The sequence below is a fragment of the Mus caroli genome, chromosome 13 (assembly GCF_900094665.2).
Source record: "Mus caroli chromosome 13, CAROLI_EIJ_v1.1, whole genome shotgun sequence".
NCBI lineage: Eukaryota > Metazoa > Chordata > Mammalia > Rodentia > Muridae > Mus > Mus caroli.
This window is the reverse complement of record NC_034582.1, coordinates 1,128,896-1,148,888: the sequence shown is the minus strand read 5'-3', so window position 1 is coordinate 1,148,888 and position 19,993 is coordinate 1,128,896. Positions and strand designations below refer to the sequence as shown.

The 19,993-nt window shown below is 37.1% G+C and overlaps 1 protein-coding gene across 2 annotated transcripts in view; it reads left to right on the top strand.

The window, feature by feature from the left end:
- LOC110307975 (estradiol 17 beta-dehydrogenase 5-like) overlaps positions 1-19,993 on the top strand; it is a 32,445-nt gene that overhangs the window by 3,030 nt on the left and 9,422 nt on the right. Inside the window, exons 2-7 of one of the 2 annotated variants that reach the window (XM_021180290.2) lie at positions 9,171-9,338; positions 11,974-12,090; positions 13,226-13,303; positions 14,265-14,387; positions 16,231-16,340; positions 16,627-16,792. In XM_021180290.2, coding sequence (XP_021035949.1) covers positions 9,171-9,338; positions 11,974-12,090; positions 13,226-13,303; positions 14,265-14,387; positions 16,231-16,340; positions 16,627-16,792 — 762 coding nt within the window. The remainder of the gene's footprint in view (positions 1-9,170; positions 9,339-11,973; positions 12,091-13,225; positions 13,304-14,264; positions 14,388-16,230; positions 16,341-16,626; positions 16,793-19,993) is intronic. The other variant, XM_029484977.1, reaches the window with a different exon arrangement.

Sequence of the window (19,993 nt, the reverse complement as noted above, 5' to 3'; positions counted from 1 at the left end):
CCAGATTACTTTCCTAGGTTTTATATCTCCAGTGTTGCCTCACTTTGGGTTTTCTTTATTGTGTCTACTTCCCTTTTTAGGTCTAGTATCATTTTGTTCATTTCCATCACTTGTTTGAATGTGGTTTCCTGTTTTTCTTTAAGAACATCTACCTGTTTGGTTGTGTTTTCCTNTTTTTCTTTAAGGACTTNTAACTCTTTAGCAGTGTTCTCCTGTATTTCTTTAAGTGAGTTATTAATGTTCTTCTTGATGTCCTCTACCATCATCATGAGACATGCTTTTAAATCCGGGTCTAGCTTTTCGGTGTGTTGGGGTGCCCAGGACTTGGTGAGGTGGGAGTGCTGCGTTCTAATGATGGTGAGTGGTCTTGGTTTCTGTTAGTTTTTTAAGGACTTGTAACTCTTTAGCAGTGTTCTCCTGTATCTCCTTATGTGAGTTATTAAAGTCCTTCTTGATGTCCTCTACCATCATCATGAGATATGCTTTTAAATCTGTGTCTAGCTTTCCGGGTGTGTTGGAGTGCCTAGGACTGGGTGGGGTGGGATTGCTGTGTTCTGATGATGGTGAGTGGTCTTGGTTTTTGATAGTAAGATTCTTACATTTGCCTTTCGCCATCTGGTAATCTCTGGAGTGAGTTGTTATAGCTGTCTCTGGTTAGAGCTTGTTCCTCAGGTTATTATGTTAGCCTCTATCAGCAGATATTGGAGTCTAGCTCTCTCCTGAGTTTCAGTAGTCAGAGTACTCTCTGCAGGCAAGCTCTCCTCTTGCAGGGAAGGTGCCCATATATCTGGTGTTCGAACCTGCCTCCTGGCAGAAGTTGTGTTCCACTCACCAGAGGTCCTATGATCCCGTTGAGAGTCCTCTGGGGACCTTGGGGGTGTCAGAAGATTCTGCGCCCAAGGTGCTCTGGTAGTAGTGCTGACTGGAAGGGACTTGTGACCCTGCTCGGGCCAGGTTTTCTGCTGTCTCAGGTCTTGCGCAATTGTTTTGAGTAGAAGTTGTGTTCCACTGACCAGAGGTAGGAATTTTCTAATTTAATAGAAAGTTGGGGTCTTTTGCACCAGCACAATCTATTGTACCAGCACAGTCTATTGTGGGTGATAACCATCACTGGGCTGGTGGTCCTGAGTTCCATAAGGAAGCACACTGAGCAAGCCAAAAAGAGGAGACTGGTAAGCAGCACTTTCCATTATTTTTGCAATAGCTCCTTCCTCCAACAAGAGTTTCTTGAGTTTCTGCCTTGACTTCCCTGAGTGATGAAGTGTGACATGAGTGTTGTAAGATGAACCCTTTTTTATATTAATCACTTTTGTTCATGGTATTTTATCACAAGAATAGAAACTTTTATAGCATCTAATGTGATGATCATGTAAATTTTTTTCCTTGGGTTTGTTTACATAGTGGATTACGTTGATAAATTTCCATATATTGAACCATCACTGCATTCTTGGGATGATGCCTACTTGATCATGATGGTTGAAACATTTGATGTGTTCTTGGATTCGGTTTGTGAGAATTTTATTGAGTATTTTTACATCAATATTCATAAGGGAAATTAGTTTGAAGTTCTCTTTGTTTTGTCTTTGTTTGGTTTAGGTATAATCATAATTGTGGCTTCATAGAACGAATTGGGGAGGGTTCCTTGTGTTTCTCTTTTGTGGAATAGTTTGAAGAATATTGGCATTAGGTCTTCTATGAACACCTGATAGAATTCTGCACTAAGTCCATTTGGTCCTGGGCTTTTTTTGGTTGGAAGACTTTTAATGACTGTTGCTCTTTCTTTAGGGATTATGGGACTGTTCAGTTAGTTGACCTGGTCCTGACTTGATTTTCGCATTTGATATCTGTCTAGAAAATTATCTATTTCATCCAGATTTTTCAGTTTTGTTGAATATAGTCTTTTGTAGTAGGATTTGATGATGTTTTAATTTCCTTAGTTTCTGTAGTTATGTATCCCTTTTGATATCTGATTTTGTTAATTTGGAAACTGTCTATTTGCTCTCTAGTTAGTCTGGTGAAGGTTTTATCTATCTTGTTGATTTTCTCAAAGAACCAGCTTCTGGTTTGGTTGATTCTTTGTATAGTTCCTTTTGTTTCTACTTGGTTGATTTTAGCCCTGAGTTTGATTATTTTCTGCTGTCTACTCGTCTTGGGTGTATTTGCTTTTTTTTGTTCTAGAACTTTCAGGTAGGCTGTCATGCTGCTAGTGTATGCTTTCCCCAATTTCACTGGAGACACTCAGAGCTATGTATTTTCCTCTTAGCACTGGTTTCATTTTGTCCTATTAGTTTGGGTATGTTGTACCTTCATTTTCAATAATTCTAAAAAAAGTCTTTAATTTCTTTCTTTCTTTCTTCCTTGTACAAGTTATTAAGTAGAGCATTTTTTAGCTCCCACAATGTGTATGCTGAACAATGTGGTTTTGTGGGTTTTCTGTTGTTTTTGTTGTCATTAAAGACCAGCCTTATTCCATGGTGATCTGATAGGATGCACGTGATTATTTCAATCTTCTTCTATTTGGTGAGGCCTGTTTTGTGACCAACTATGTGGTCAGTTTTGGAGAAGTTACCATGAGGTGTTGAGAAGTAAGTATAGTCTTTGTTTTAGGATGAAATGTTTTATACATATCCCTTAAAACCATTTGGTTCATTACTTCTGTTAGTTTCACTGTGTCTCTGTTTAATTTCTGTTTCCATAATCTGTCCATTGCTGAGAGTATCATGTTGAAGTGTCCCACTATTATTGTGTGAGGTAAAATGTGTATGTTAAACTTTAGTAAAGTTACTTCTATTAATGTGGGTGCCTTTGCATTAGGCACATAGATGTTCAGAATTGAGAGTTCACAATGGTAGATTTTTTCTGTGGTGAGTATGAAGTGTCATTCTTTTTTTTTTTTTTTTTTGATAACTTTTGGTTGAAAATCAATTGTATTCACTATTAGAATGGCTACTCCAGCTTGTTTTTTTGGGAACCATTTGCTTGGAAAATTGTTTTTCATCCTTTTACTCTGAGGTAGTGTCTGTTCTAGTCACCTCACTGAGGTGTATTTTTTGTATGCATTAAAATTCTGGGTCCTGTTTATGTAACCATCTTGTTAGTCTATACCTTTTTACTGGGGAATTGAGTCCAACAATGTTGAGAGATATTAAGGAAAAGTGATTGTTGCTTCCTGATATTTTTGTTAGAGGTGCAATTCTGTTTGAGTGGCTATCTTCTTTGGGGTTTGTTGAAAAAAAAATATTACTTTCTTGCTTTTTCTAAGGTGTTGTTTCCCTCCTGGTGTTTGAGTTTTCCATCTATTGCCCTTTGTAGAGTTGGATTTGTGGAAAGATATTTAGTAAATTTGGTTTTGTCATGGAGTATTTTGGTTTCTCCATCTATGGTAATTGAGAGTTTTTCTCGATATAGTAGCCTGGGCTGGCATTTAAGTTCTCTTGGAATCTGTATGACATCTTAGCAGGATCTTCTGGGTTTCATAGTCTCTGGTGAGAAATGTGTTATCTAATAGGCATGCCATTATATGTTACTTGACCTTTTCCCCTTACTGCTTTTAATATTCTTTCTTTGCTTTGTACATTTGGTGTTTTGATTATTATGTGACAGGGGGGATTTCTTTTCTGGTCCAGTCTACTTAGAGATCTGTAAGCTTGTTGTATGTTCATGGGTATCTCTTTCTTTGGTTAAGGAAGTTTTCTTCAATAATTTTTTGAAAATATTTACTGGCCCTTTAAGTTGGGAATCTTTGTTCACTTCTTTCATTGTGTACTAGATTTCCTGGACATTTTGGGTTAGAAAGTTTTTGTGTTTTGCATTTTCTTTGATAGTTGTGTCAATATTTTCTATGATATCTTCTGCAATTGAGATTCTCTCTTCAATCTATTGTATTCTGCAGATAATGCTTGCATCTATGTTTCCTGATCACTTTTCTAGGTTTTCTATCCCCAGGGTTGTCACCCTCTATGATATCTTTGTTGTTCCTATTTCCATTTTTAGATCCTGAATGATTTTGTTCAATTCCTTTACCTCTTTGGTTGTATTTTCCTACAATACTTTAAGGGATTTTACTTCTTTACCTGTGTTTTCCTGTGTTTCTACAAGGGAGTTATTTATGTTGTTCTTAAAGTACTATATCATCATTATGAGTAGGGATTTTAAATCCAAATCTTGCTTTGCCAATGTGGTTATTCAGGACATGCTATGGTGGGAGAACGGAGATCTGATGATGCCAAGTAACCTTGGTTTTTGTTGCTTATGTTCTTGTGCTTGCTTCTCACCATCTGGTTATCTCTAGTGCTACTTGCCCTTGCTGTCTCTGACAAAAACCCGTGTCTCCTGTAATCCTGGTTGTGTCAGAGCTCCTCAGTGTCTATCTGTCTCTATGATCCTGTGATTCTGGGATTCTATGATCTTGAGGTCCTGGGTGTGTCAGTGCTCCTGGGAATCAAGCTGCCTCTGGGATAATGAAATCCTGGTGTGACCAAGCTCCTGAGATCCTGTGATTCTGGGCCTGTTAGAGCTCCTATGATCCTGGACATTTAGAGCACCTTGGAGTTGAGCTTCCTCTGGGTGTTGTCAGACTGTATGTGAAGCCAGTGCCCAAGGTCTTGAATATACATCTTGCTGATATTTAAATATTTGTTATGCAGAAAAATGACTGTGTAAAATACTTTATAGCATAACACTATCTCCTCAAGTTTATTTATTTTTTGACAAACAACTTTAGATGATCCCTAGTCATCTTTTAATTTCATAACGCTTTTTTGTTATATTGTTGATATCTTATTTCTTTTTTCTTTGTTTTAATTTTTATTTTTTATTTATTCTTTAATTTTATTTTACAGTCCAGACATTACCTCCTTCCCAACCCACCTGCCCCTGACTGGTCCACATCTCAGACCTCCTCCCCTGGTCTCCAAGAGCATGCCCCTATAGCCAAACCTACCTCACCAGACCTTCCCTCTCCCTGGGGCCTCAAGTTTCTCAAAGGTTAGGTGCTTCTTCTCTGACTGAGTCCAGACACAGCAATTCACTTCTGTATATGTGTCAGGGCCTCATATCAGTTGGTATATACTGCCTGGTTGGTGGCTCAGTGTCTGAGAGATCCTGAGTCCCATGTTAGTTGAGACTTCTGGTCTGCCTATAAAGTCATCCTCTTCCTCAGCTTCTTCCAGCTTTTCTGTAATTAAACCACAAGGGTCAGTAACTTCTGTCCATTGGTTGGGTACAAATATCTGCATTTGACTCTTTCGGCTGCTTGTTGTGCCTTTTGAAGAGCAGTAAAGATATGCCCCAGATTGTGAGCACTTCATAGCCTAAGTAATAGTGTCAGGTTTTGGGACCTCCTCTGAGCTGGATCCCAATTTGGGCCTGTCACTGGACCTCCTTTTCCTCAAGCTCTTCTCCATTTATGTTCCTGCAGTTCTTTCAAACAAGAACAATTTTGGATCAGAGATTTTTACTATGGGATGGCAACCCTATCCCTCCACTTGATGCCCTGTCTTTTTATTGGAGGTGGAGTCTACAAGTTCTGTCTCCCCACTGTAGGGCATTTCATATAAGATCCATCCCTTTGAGTCCTTAGAGTCTCTTTCACATCCTAGATCTCTAGTACATCTAGAAATTCTGCCCCCCCATCCTACCTTCAGATATTGTCTGTTTCCATTATTTCTGCTGGCCCTCAGGGCTTCAGTCCTGGTCCCCAACTCCCCACATGCCTGATAATATTCCCCTCTTCCCCTCTTCGTCACCTTTCCTACCCAGGCCCCTCCTTCCACACCTCCTGTGATTGCTTTCTTCTCCCTCCCATGTGGGATTGAGGCATCATCACTTGGGCACTTCACCTTGCTAGCCTTCTTGAGTTCTATGAATTGTATCCTGGGAATTCTGTACAATTTTTGGCTAATATCCACTTATTAGTGAATAGATATAAAACATATACTTTTGGATCTGTGTTGCTTCAATCAGAAAGATAATTTCTAGTTCGATTCATTTGCCTGAAAAACTTATGAAGCCCTCCTTTTAAATTTTTCTTTTTCTTTTTTATTAGATATTTTCTTTAATTACATTTCCAATGTTACCGGTTTTCCTAGTTCCCACTCCTCCTGCTGACCAATGTGCCTATTCCTGTTTCCTGGCCCTGGCATTCCCCTATCCTGGGATATATACCCTTCACAGGACCAAGGGCCTCTCCTCCCATTGATGACCAACTAGGCCATCCTCTGCTACATATGCAGCTAGAGCCATGAGTCCCATCATATGTTTTCTTTCCATGGTGGTTTAGTCCCAGGGAGCTCTGGAGGTACTGGTTAGTTCATATTATTGTACCTCCTATGGGGCTGCAGACCCTCAGCTCCTTAGGGTACTTTTTCTAGATCCTTCATAGGGGACCCTTTGCTCTGTCCAATGGATGACTGTGAGCAACCACTTCTGTATTTGTCAGGCACTGGCAGAGCTTCTCAGGAGACAGCTATATCAGGCTTCTGTCAGCAAAATCTTGTTGGCATCCATAATATTGTCTGAGTTTTCTGGTTGTTTATGGGATGGATCCCCAGAAGGGGCAGTCCCTGGATCATCATTCCTTCAGTATCTGCTTCAAACTTTGTCTCTATAACTTATTCCATGGGTATTTTGTTCCCCCTTCTAAGAAGGATTGAAGTATCCACACTTTGGTCTTCATTCTTCTTGAGTTTCTAGTATTTTGAAAATTGTACCTTGGGTATTCTGAACTTCTGGCATAATATCCACTTATCAGTGAATGTATATCATGTATGTTCTTTTGTGACTGTGTTACATCACTTAGGATGGTATCCGCCAGATCCATCCATTTGTCTAAAAAATTTATAAATTTAGTGTTTTAATAACTGAGTAGTATTCCATTGTGTAATTGTACCACATTTTCTGTATCCATTCCTCTGTTGAGGGACATCTAGGTTCTTTCCAGCTTCAGATTATTGTATATAAGGCTACTATGAACATAATGGAACATGTGTTCTTATTACATGTTGTAGCATCTACTGGGTATATGAACAGGAGTGCTATTTCTGGATCCTCCAGTAGTACTATATTCAATTTTCCAAAAAAACACCAAACTGATTTTCAGAGTGGTTGTACCAACTTACAATCCCACCAGCAGTGAAGGAGTGTTCCTCTTTCTCCAATAATTAGCTAGCATCTGATGTTACCTGAGTTTTTGATCTTACTCATTCTGACTGATGTGAGGTAGCATCCTAGTGTTGTTTTGATTTGTATTTCCCTGATGACTAAGGATGTTGAATATTTTCTTTAGGTGGCTTCTCAGCCATTCAGCATTCCTTAGTTGAGAATTCTTTGTTTAGCCCAGGACCCCATTTTTAATAGGGTTATTTGGTTTTCTGGAGTCTAGCTTCTTGAGTTCTTTGTATATATTGGATATTAGCCCTCTATCAAATTTATGATTGGTAAAGGTCTTTTCCCAATCTGTTGGTTGCCTTTTTGTTTTATTGAGTCTCCATTACCTTACAGAAGCTTTGCAATTTTATGAGCTCCCATTTGTTAGTTCTTGATCTTACAGTACATGTCATTGGAGTTCTGTTCAGAAAAAATTCCCCCATGCCCATATCTTGGAGGCTCTTCCCCATTTATTCTGCTATAAGTTTCACTGTCTCTGGGTTTCTGTGGACTTCTTGATACACTTAGAATTGAGCATTGCACAAGGAGATAAGAATGGATCAATTTGTATTATTCTATATGCTAACTGCCAGTCGACCCAGCACCATTTGTTGAAAATGTTGTCTTTTTTTCCACAGGATAGTTTCAGCTCCTTTGTCAAATATCAAGTGACCATAGGTGTGTGGGTTCATTTCTGGGTCTTCAATTGTATTGCATTGATCTCCTGTCTGTCACTGTACCATTTCCATGCTGTTTTTATCACAATTAATCTGTAGTACAGCTTGATGTCCTATATCAGGGATGGTGATTCCCCCAGAAGTTCTTTTATTGTAGAGAATAATTTTCAATATCTCATGTTTTTTGTTATTTTAGATGAATTTGCAAATTGTCTTTCTAACTCTGTGAAGAATTGAGTTGGAATTTTGATGGGGATTGCATTGAATATTTAGATTGCTTTCATCAAGATGGCCATTTTTACTATATTAATCCTGACAATCCATGACCATGGAAGATCTTTCCATCTTCCAAGATCTTCTTCTATTTCTTACTAAAAAGACTTGGAGTTTTTAATCATAGAGATCTTTCACTTGCTTAGTTAGAGTCACACCAAGGTATTTTATATTATTTGTGACTATTGAGAAGGATGTTANTTCCCTAATTTCTTTCTCAGCCTGCCCCAGATGCTCTGTTGCTTCTGTGGCCTGTGTGCTCCTGAGTGGACCGGTCTTTGAGAGGTACTGAAGAAAAAATGGCAATCTCACCTGAGTCCCAGGGTCCTACTCTTTCTGGAGGCAAGCTTTCTCTTGGAGAGAATTTTGCACAGAGCGCTAAAGATCAGCCTTACCTCCTTGGTGCAGATATAAGGCGGTAACTTTCTGTCCCAGCTGCCCTGCTGCTTCTGATACCTGTGCACTCCTGACTGGGCCCTATCACCTTATTTCATAACAGAAGGATGGAAGTTTTCCATGAACTACCTGTGCAAACAGTAGGGGTAATGTGTACATGCTTTTATCTAGGATGCATTAAGTCAGGGTGTTTGTGTAACAAGGAATATATATACATCTTAGAAATGAAGAGTGTAAAATGTTTCTATTTAAACACTTGCATTTTTGCAAATTCAGTGTTAGAGACTTTGATACAGTCTCTTTAACTTTCTCTTTGATACAGGCTCATAGAGGATTCTATAGTATTTCTTCTTTATGTGGTATCATGTCCTGTTTTTTTCCTATATAAACCTCATTGCTTCATGTACTTAGGCATTCTTATAACATTTATCAGTTCCTGGACTAAAAGTGGGAACTCTTAATGCCAATGACTTATCTATACTTGGCTGAACTAAATTGATTTCTGGGGTGCTTTACTCTTGTGACTCAGAGGGAAAGATCCAGACAAACTTGATTGCATTCTTTACTGCAAATGAACACCTCACTGAAGACATGGGGAAACTTCATGCTGAAGAAGATGTTTCTTTTGTTCTTGTGCCTTAAAAATTCAAAATGCTGCTTTTTTTTGTGCCTTTTTAGGTACCTAAGAGTAAGGCTACAGAAGCCACCAAAATAGCTATAGATGCTGGTTTCCGCCATATTGATTGTGCTGCCGTGTATCAAAATGAAAAGGAGGTAGGATTAGCCATCAGAAGCAAGATTGTAGATGGCACTGTGAAGAGGGAAGATATATTTTGCACATCAAAGGTATTGAAAATATGGTATACAAGTGAATGATGCATTGAAATAATCTTTATATGATTAAGTCAGTGAAGTTTGGGGAACTAAACATAGACAAAGTTGTGAGCTTTCTCATCTTTAAATTCATCAATGAGCTTAAAAATGAGCTTTCTCATCTTTAAATTCATCAATGTAATATTAACTACCTTCTTCTCTAAGACTTAGTTCACCAGTGTATGTTTTAGGATGGAGAATAAAACTGGCCTTTTTTTGACTGCTTGAATGATTATAAAAATTTGCTCTGAAAACAATTTCTCTCTTTCATCAATAAGATAAGAAAGCACTTTCTGTGTTAAACAAGATATAAGTAATTATTCTTCCTGTGGGATTACAATCCCCATCTACTCCTACAGTCCTTTCACCATCAGAGAGAGATGGTATGTAGGAAGTACCCTCATAGATGCAAAGGTGGATGGGGAACTTGTAGAGAATTAACCCAGAAGTGGTATATCATTTGAGATGTAAAGAAATAGAATATTTAATAAAAGATATACAAGTAATTAATGTTCCTTCTTCTATATATAGGGAAAAATGAGATGTTCAATATATTTTCCATTCAGATGTATAAATGAGACATGAATTCTTCCAATTTTTATTGATTTTTCACATTAGACTCCTATTTTCATCAATAAAAAATTGTTTTTATAATTAGAACAAAAAACTAGAAAAAGTGAGTATATAAAAAGTTCCTACCCAGGGATCCCATAATCAGCCACCAAACTCAGACAGTATTGCATATGCCAGCAAGATTTTGCTGACAGGACCCTGATATAGCTGTCTCTTCTGAGGCTATGCCAGTGACTGGCAAATACAGAAGTGGATGCTCACAGTCATCTATTGGATGGAACACAGGGCTCCCCAATGGAGGAGCTAGAGAAAGTACCCAAGGAGATAAAGGGGTCTGCAACCCTATAGCTGTAACAACAATATCAACTAACCAGTACCCCCAGAGATCGTGTCTCTAGCTGCATATGTAGTAGAAAATGGCTTAGTTGGTCATCATTGGGAAGAGAGGCCAGTTGGTATTGCAAACTTTATGTGCCTCAGTACAGGGGAATGCCAGGGCCAAGAAGTGGAAGTGGGTGGGTAGGGGAGTGGGGGCAGGAGGGTATAGGGAACTTTCAGGATAGTATTTTAAATGTAAATAAAGAAAATATCTAATAAAAAATGAGGAATAAAAAGTTCATTCATAAGTCACTAGCAGCTAAAGTCATTTTATTATTATGTAGTATATATAATTGTGAATGTCATACTACATATATAAATGGTCTAGATACTGAAATTTCTGTTATTACAAAAAGGCATAATTTCAATATGAAAGTTCAGACCATGTCAATATTTTGATTTTTTTCTGACGCTAAGATAAATAACTTTAGGTATAACACTGTTTATTATGCCACTTTTTATTAAGAGGAAATTGAAATATAGAGAATGCAAATACTACATCTCAGTTTTAGCCTAAATAATATTTTACAGTCCTCATTAATACATGTTCTCTGACTAGTAAAATTGTCCAATAATCTAGTTTGTAGGTTATCTTTATTCCTCCATGTGATTTTTAAAATACTTATTTATTGTAAGTATATTAGTGTCTTGACTGTATGGATATATGTGTACCATGAGTTGGCCTGCAGAGGTACCTGCAGAGAAGAGAAAGGGGTATCATATTCCCTATAAGTAGAGTTAAGAGAAGAAGACAGGATCAGATCCCCAATAACTACAGTGAAAGAAGATTGTGAACTACCATGTGGATGCTGAGAAGCAAATCCAGGTTGTCTACAAGAGGAGCATGTGCTCTCCTGCTAACACTTCTCTCTAGCTCTCCATGAATTATTTTGAGTTTGCACATGTTTCTTCAGCTTCTATTTATATAGACAGAGCAGCATTGCTTTCTGTTCAGGTGAAGGTTAGAGATGCTTGAAAGCACACATGACAATTGATCATTTCATCCTAAGCCATTTTAATAAAAAGACCTGGGACTCAAAATTAACCCTAAATAACAACTCACAGAGAGCAAATGCAGGCCACCCAGTTTTATTAGTGATAAAATATTATGTCATTTTATTGGGATTTCAAATGGTTATTTAGACCTAGAAGAGCACAAAGCATTTTGTTCTAGAAAACGGTTGTTTCCTTACTCTTGATTGTCTACAAAGTAGATAACCATTCTGTTCTTGGTCAGCTTGACCATCTCCAAGACATTTACACAAGGATTACTTACATTAAAAAAATATATAGGTAGGGTTAGGTCAGTGTTCCTTCATATATGTTAACCAAACCCAACACATCATAATGTTTATACAAGAAGAGTTATAGAGTATTATATGCTTACAGTTATTTATAAATTCAGCGAAATATAAATTTGATGATAAATTATTATTACTTGAAAACTTTGGGGACTTGAGTATTATTCTAGATTAACTCATAATAAATAAATATTGAAGAGAGGTTTTGGCTTGTTCAGATGGAAAAATATCCAGAAGTCTATGGCTATTTTCTCCCATGGTGTCAGTGTCACACCAATCCTTGTGTTAGGGAAAGTAACTAAGGAAACTCTGGAAATTCAGTATTTAATGTCAGATCCATTCTTCAACTTTTGCAGGTTTGGCGAACATTTCATCGTCCAGAACTGGTGCAGGTCTGCTTGGAACAGTCATTGAAGCAACTCCAGTTAGATTATGTGGACCTGTACCTCATTCACTTCCCAATAGCCATGAAGGTATTCAGTTTGAATAGCCAACAAATTTCAATTCTAACTTAGTTTTCTGATTAGTTGAACTTTATAAAGTATAAAAACACAGTTTGATTAATTTTAGGTTTATTTTATTTTCTGTGTATGTTTTGTGCTCATGTACGTCTTGTACCATGTCTGTACCTAGTACCCGGTGAGTCCAGAAGATTGATATTGAATCCCCTGGGCTAAGAGTGATAAACAGCTATCTACTGCCTCAAGGATGCTAGAAATTGAACCCATACCCTCTGAAAGATCAGGAATTGCTTTTAATTATTGAGTAATCCAGCTCCATATTTGCTTAGTTTTTATTCCAGCAATTTCCACTGGTGACAAATTTAGCTGTGAGGTACTTTGAAGCTCTAGTTCTTTGATATCTGTTGGATTCTCTGTATGTTACATCATCAAACAATTTCTATGTATACCACTTTAATGCTGGAGAGATGGCTCAGTGTTTAAGAGTACTTGCTGGTCTTACCAAGGACCTTAATTCAGTTTTCAACTCCCACTTCAGGAAGTTCAAAATTGCCTGTAACTTCAATGCCAAGGAACCTCATTTCTGACCACTACAACACCTTCAGAGTTGTCTCACACACACAAGTGCATACACACACACACACACACACACACACACACACACAAACAATACACATACCCTCAAACAAATAAACAAACATAGAAAGAAAACAGCAAAACAAAGCCCAACAACCCTCTCTTCTCATCTTTTGTTTATTTGCCAGGCCTGAAGCATGCATAAGCATGAAAAGGACTGATTGTTTTCTGTGGGTCAATGGTGGAATTTATTGTAGGTCAAAAATCACTGCCACAATATTGCCAAATTTCTAAATGAATGTGACATTGAACAGAAACATAAGTCAAGCAAGATAGTCTAAGAACACAGATATAATTTCTTTATTCCAACCAAATTATGTTAAAAAGAAAGAACCGCGGTTCTCAAGAACATTCTTTACAACTCTACATTCAGAACATATAACAAGTGTTACATGAAATATTATTACCAACCTGCTGAGAGTTCAAGTCATAGCCCTCTCTTTTGACCAGCTTTGATATTGTGGGTAAATGCATTTGTTGAGAATTTACTTGACATTTGACTCTGTTCCAGCCAGGGGAGAATTATTTCCCAAAAGATGAGAATGGAAAATTCATATATGATGCAGTGGATATCTGTGACACCTGGGAAGTGAGTACTGGGGATAAAGAGCATGCAGGAATATAGCAAGGGAATAGAGAGTCAGAATGTGAGAGAATGAGGTATATATGCTGTTATAAAAACCAATGGCTATCTCTTGTGAAGCTATGCCGGGGCCTGGCAAACACAGAAGTGGATGCTCACAGTCAGCTATTGGATGGATCACAGGGCCCCCAATAGAGGAGCTAGAGAAAGTACCCAAGGAGCTGAAGGGGTCTGTAACCCTATAGGTGGAACAATAATATGAACTAACCAGTACCCCCTGGAGCTCATGTCTCTAGCTGCATATGTATTAGAAGATGGCCTAGTCGGCCATCATTGGGAAGAGAACCCCCTTGGTCTTGCAAACTTTATATGCCTCAGTACAGGGGAATGCCAGGGCCAAGAAGTGGGAGTGGGTGGGTAGGGGAGTGGGGAGGAGGGTCTGGGAGACTTTTGGGATAGCATTTGAAAGAAAATACCTAATAAAAAACCCCAATACTCCTTTTGAGGGCTGGTTTACTTTAGATGTAGGGACCATGTGTCACTGTGCTGTAGCAGAAATAAAGGGGATGTTTACCTACAATGGTGATAAAGAATCTAATTGACTAGGGATAGTTCATGGTCCTCTTAATAATTAATAGTATCATTATATTTGATGTTTTATTTTTCCTAAAATAATGCCAAGAGGTTTCATTTTTATCTACAGTATTATTTCTACCATTTTGAGTTTTCATTTAATAATTTAATTATTTTAATGTGCATTGGGGTTTGCCATTATGCCTCTGTATGGTACAACTGTTTGAAGGTGTTATATCCCTTGAAAATGTAGTTACAGACCACCATTTGGGTGCTGGGAATTAAACCTGGGTCCTCTGGAAGAGCACCCAGTGGTCTTTGTGGCTGGGACATCTCTTCAGCCTTCAGTTTTTCATTTAACCTAGTTTATATTTTGGCATAATTTCCTTTCTAGGCCATGGAGAAATGCAAGGATGCAGGATTGGCCAAGTCCATCGGGGTGTCCAACTTTAACCGCAGGCAGCTGGAGAAGATCCTGAAAAAGCCGGGGCTCAAGTACAAGCCTGTGTGCAACCAGGTAGGGATCCTCAGCCTCCCTTCTTTCTTATTCTTTCCTTTCTTCCTCTGCTGCTGCCACGTGCCATCTGGGGGACGAAAGAACATTAGAAACTGAGCAAAGTTTTGAGATGATCCATTCCTTACCATCTTGGAATTTGTCTGATTTCTGCCATCAGAAGCACATTTATTCTGTCAGTGCCTTGCCCCAGAATTATTTTTAGCAATATTAAAAGAAATAGTCAAGTTTCTTTATTGCAAACTGTGACTAAATCATTCATACATTTGGAATATGTTTCATGCTCAATTCTCATGTCGTATTTGAGAATCTATCAATGATTTTGCCTGAGTTAGTCAATTTCTGAAGTTTGGAAAACATTTCATTTTTAACAACTTTATTGACATTTCTTACCTGAGACAGCCTTTAAAAATTTTAATCTGGTAAAATTATTTCTGCAAGACAGAGTAAACTTTAATGATTTTCATAATTGTTTTGAGAAAGAAAGCTACTGTAGTGATTACTACTGACTGGGACTATGAGTGTTCTTGTATGTGTGTTTATTTCTTATTTCTTTTATATTCTTTCTTCCCTACAAATCCTCCCATATACCCATTTTTCTCATTCTAATTCAGTTTGTAACACTTTATTTTGATTGATTGCTATTATATACAAATACGTAGGTGTGTTTGTACATAAATGTATACCTTTATATAGATCTATGAATATATCCTGCTCAGACTGCATATACTTATATCTATATGATTTAAGGACTGATCATTTGTTACCACATAACTGATTGGTTTGCCATCATTGGAGAAGAGTATTTCTCCTATTCTCAGAATTCCTTATTTGCCTGTTGTTCTTTCTGAATTTTAGTAAGAAATCATTTATTGTTAATTTTTGCATGTACTTGGATAGATTTAATATTTTCCTTTTAATATTGAGATATACATAAGTGACAGTAGTGGGTTGTCCACTTAACTGTTTTTTTTTTTTTGCTTTCCCTTATGCATTTTTATCAATTTTTGTTTTAGTTTTTTATTTAATAATCAAAATTCATGAGTCCGTTCCTTGCCTCCCGTCTGAAATCACTCATGACTCACCTTATCAATACCAGGTCGTTTTATCTATCAAGTAGGATATGGAGCTCACTCACCTCAGCAGTGTTACTTCTTCAACTATTTCATCCAACTTACGTAAAATTTCAAATATGTAAATCTGAAGCGATTAATAAGTGGGAACTTCAAGAAGGTGTACATGTTCAAAATGTGTGACATACTTTATTAAAAATATATCTGAAATTTCTCAATATGTGCAATGAATATAAGGTAAGTAAATTATCTAATTATGGACCTACCAAGAGGGCTCAATGGGTAAATGGTCATGTCTGAAAGCATTTTGATTCCTGGTATCCATATGGTAGAAGGAAACTTGTCTTTTGACCTCCACATGTTCAGAATAACATCCACATCTACCACTCCACAAAAATACATAAATAAATGTAAAATATATTCTACTATGAAGATGTCCATATTTTCTTTTTTTCCATTTTGCACTCCAGCTTCTCTTGCTTCTTCATATTCTATTTTTTCTCCTTTATTTGATTTGTGTGTCATAGTCTCTATGTGAAGCCCAAGATCATCTGAAATTTATTATAACCTAGAATAGCCTCACATTCATTACAATCTTCCTGCTTCAGCATTACAAAGTGCTGGGTTATGGGCATGAGACACCACACGTGGCCTTACAGTGATATATTCATTTTAAACATCATTAACTCAGTTGTATAATATTTTAAACAATTTTTTACATTGAATGTAGAATTTTTTATAAATTGGAACGTTTCTATTTTCTCCATCTACAGGTAGAATGTCATCCTTATCTCAACCAGAGAAAACTTCTGGATTTCTGCAAGTCAAAAGACATTGTTTTGGTTGCTCATAGTGCTCTGGGAAGTAACCGTGACAAAGAATGGTAATGCAGACAATGAGAGTCAAACAGAAGGAAAACATTGTTGAATACATATTTTTTTATCTTATCCCTTCTTATAACTTATTCTGAAATGAACCAGAAGCATGGTGAAATTTCATTTTGAGCAGGAAAATACTATGCTGGCTTTATAATTCCATGTACTGTACATCAACCTTCCTATATACTGGAAGTCTTCTAACAAATCCGAGGTGTTGGAACAGGAATTTAACATTTTTTTATAGGTCAAATTTTAATGTATCGGAATTTAACATTTCTACCTCTCTTCCAGGGTGGACAAGAGCTTTCCTGTTCTTTTGGATGATCCAGTTCTTGGCTCAATGGCAAAAAAGTACAATCGAACTCCTGCCCTGATTGCCCTTCGCTACCAGGTGCAACGTAGGGTTGTGGTCCTCGCCAAGAGTTTCATTGAGAAGAGGATAAAAGAGAATATGCAGGTGATGAGTTGCTTTGGGTATTAGGCACCTACACAGAATTGCCCGAAAATACATTGTTCATAGTCCTATAACCCTAGTGAATCTTTTTACATTTCCTGTGCATCTGGGCTTTAAGGACATCTCCAGGAACCTTAAATCCTGTTTAACAGAAAGACCACTAATTACAGTAACATTTTATCTTAGCATTACATTGGAAATTTAACCTTAAGTGTGTGGCATGTGTTGCAGGATTTTCTATGTCCCATTACATTAGTGCAGAGTAGGCCTGTGATTGGACAAGGAAAGTTAGGCAAAGCTAAGAGTTGCAGAGACAGAGCATCTCAGAAGAGTGGGAGGAGGAGAGGAGAAAGAAAATGGCTATGAATATGAACCCATGTGATGTTTACCAGCCACAAGTAGTTGTGGTATAATAAGGTTAGATAAATTGAAATAAAATTTTTATCATTATTAATTAGCTCTGAAATTATTTTATTGGCATCTTGTAAATTGTGATATTATTGATTCATAAATCTGATTGGTTAATTAAGCTTTAAGAGTTTTAATTCTATTGAGTAATTGGGTGATGTGATTGCTGACCGTGGGGTGCATGATAGCTAGAGGAACTCGGGGGGAGGGCTCCAGAGAAATGGCAGTCAGAGGGACCTCTGAGTGAAATGGCATGGCAAGAGCCCTTTAGCCCTCTGTTTTCTGGCACTACTGCAGGAACATGCTAGTTCATCTTTTAATATTTCCCACACAGTCATGTTTTCTTCTTCGTTTTTTGAAATGAGGTCACTAAGATAGGTGACTTACATTTTTTAAATTATATGTAGTATATTTTTATATTTTCCTGTACTGACTCATATTTTATTTAATATTCAGGTCTTTAATCACTTTGAATGCAGTTTATATCAACTTTTTTATTACGTCTTGACTCCTTGAGAGTAATTGCTCATTGCAAACAGGGAGTCAAGTATTCCCTCAACACAATGAGTGCTAAAATCAATCCACAACTATGTATTGGATCATTATAAAAAGTCACTAATGTAGCTTATTGGTTTGTGGTTAGAGATTTGTGTGGGATGGTCTGATCCCAGTCAGGCTATTCTAATCTTGGCCAGGCTCTCCCTTGTTCTGCAGTGAAAAGGCTCACACATGTGATGAGCTGTGGGGTGTGTGCTCCAGTGAGCTTACTAGAACAAGTCTTTCCTCTCTGTACTGTTATCATCCTGCTGGCCAGTATCCTCACATTACACAATCACCAAGTAGTGAATCTTATACAATGTTTTCTTTCATGTGTAAACTTTTGTCAGATATACCATTCCTTCTCATTATACAACAGAGACTCAAGACATGTGACCACAATTATTCCACATCCTAATGTAGACAGTGCTACATTCATTAATTACAGAGTGAACCCTGGAAGACACAAATAAGAGGAGATGTTCTTGTAGTCCATCTGTTTCATTTTTTCATTCTGTAAATTCACTGCTCTTAGATTTTGTTTTTGCTAAAATACTTCAGTCCAAAATGTACCATTTCCCCATTACTTTAAATTAGAATTTATCATGAATAGGGGTTCCTTCTCTACATATTCAGATTCTTAATCACTTCTTCCCCCCCTCTCTTTCTTTCTTTCTTTCTACCTTTCTTTCTTTTTGTGTCTGACTGGTGTTAATCTGTCCCGCATGAAACACACCCATACTCTTTTCCATTACCTTGAAAATCATCATTCTCTATCCATTCCAGATTATTCTTAAGTTTGATCAGAATTGCTGTTTATCATTTCACATATTGATGAAAACACACTTAAAATTTAAAACCAGACAAATAATTTGTTGACAATGAGACTATTTCTAGACTCATTTTTAACATTGATTAAAGTATTTCCTTTTCGAGATGTGTCCACCTCCCAGATGACCTAACTCTCACATTTATACAAATGTATATAGGCTGTGGTTCTTCTATATGAATTAATCTGTTATAGGAATTTTCAATCAATTGGCCAGTTTCCCCTTGTAGGATTTAAGTATTTGTTTGACAGAGTTGATATTGCATTGAAATTTTTTATTATTGTAGAGATGGTGGCTGTTTGACAGTATTCAGAGGTTCAAACAATCAATCATCATCATTGTCTTAATTATAGAATTTTCCATTTATTCAAGTAGTTTTATGTATGAATTGCTAACTTCCATAAGATTCAAACCAATGAGTTTGTACTTATTCTGTTCTCTCCTATTGAGTCAGAGAAAACATAATTTTTACTGATAGTTTTCTGATGTTTCATTGACTGCCAAATGTGCAAAAATATTTTAAAAATTTGAAAGAAGAGCCTGTTACTTAATATGAATGATCTTAAGGCATCCTAATCATCCTTTTCTCAGTGTTAGCTTTCAGAGAACTTTGGTTTCATGAGCCCATTTGTTTCCATTTGTCAACAATAGGAAACCATCATATTGACTAAATTGACCACATTTTATAAAAGGCAATTTTCTTGATGGTACTTCTTTGTTCTTTGAAGATTAGTTATTAATATTTACAGGAGTCTTATCTTGAATTGCATTAAGATGGCATTTTTTATATTCTAATTGCTAATGTCTTAGGCATAGAATAAAACTATATTGATGAGACTATTTACTTGGAGTCAGCCACTACTTCTTGCTCTTACAGTCTTTCTGCTTGCCTTCCACATTGACTCCTGAGCACTGAGAGAAGGGGTTTAATGAAAAGGATCTCTAATAGGTCTAAGTGTTCCCAAGTGTTTCACTGTCTGCACATTGTACAATTCTGAGTCACCATGTTAATTATCATGAATTTCATGAAGCCTTTCTTATGATGGATGAATAATGCTTTCATCTATGGGTATATAAATATATCATTAGGAGTCATTTTATTGCCATATTCCAACTACAACGGGACTGAAGTAAATACAAATTCACAGAGACTTTCTTTTTTTTAAAATATTTTTATTAGGTATTTTCCTCATTTACATTTCCAATGCTATCCCAAAAGTCCCCCATAACCTCCCCCCACTCCCCTACCCACCCACTCCCACTTTTTGGCCATGGAGTTCCCCTGTACTGGGGCATATAAAGTTTGCACGTCCAATGGGCCTCTCTTTCTAGTGATGGCCGACTAGGCCATCTTTTGATACATATGCAGCTAGAGTCAAGAGCTCCGGGGTACTGGTTAGTTCATAATGTTGTGCCACATATAGGGTTG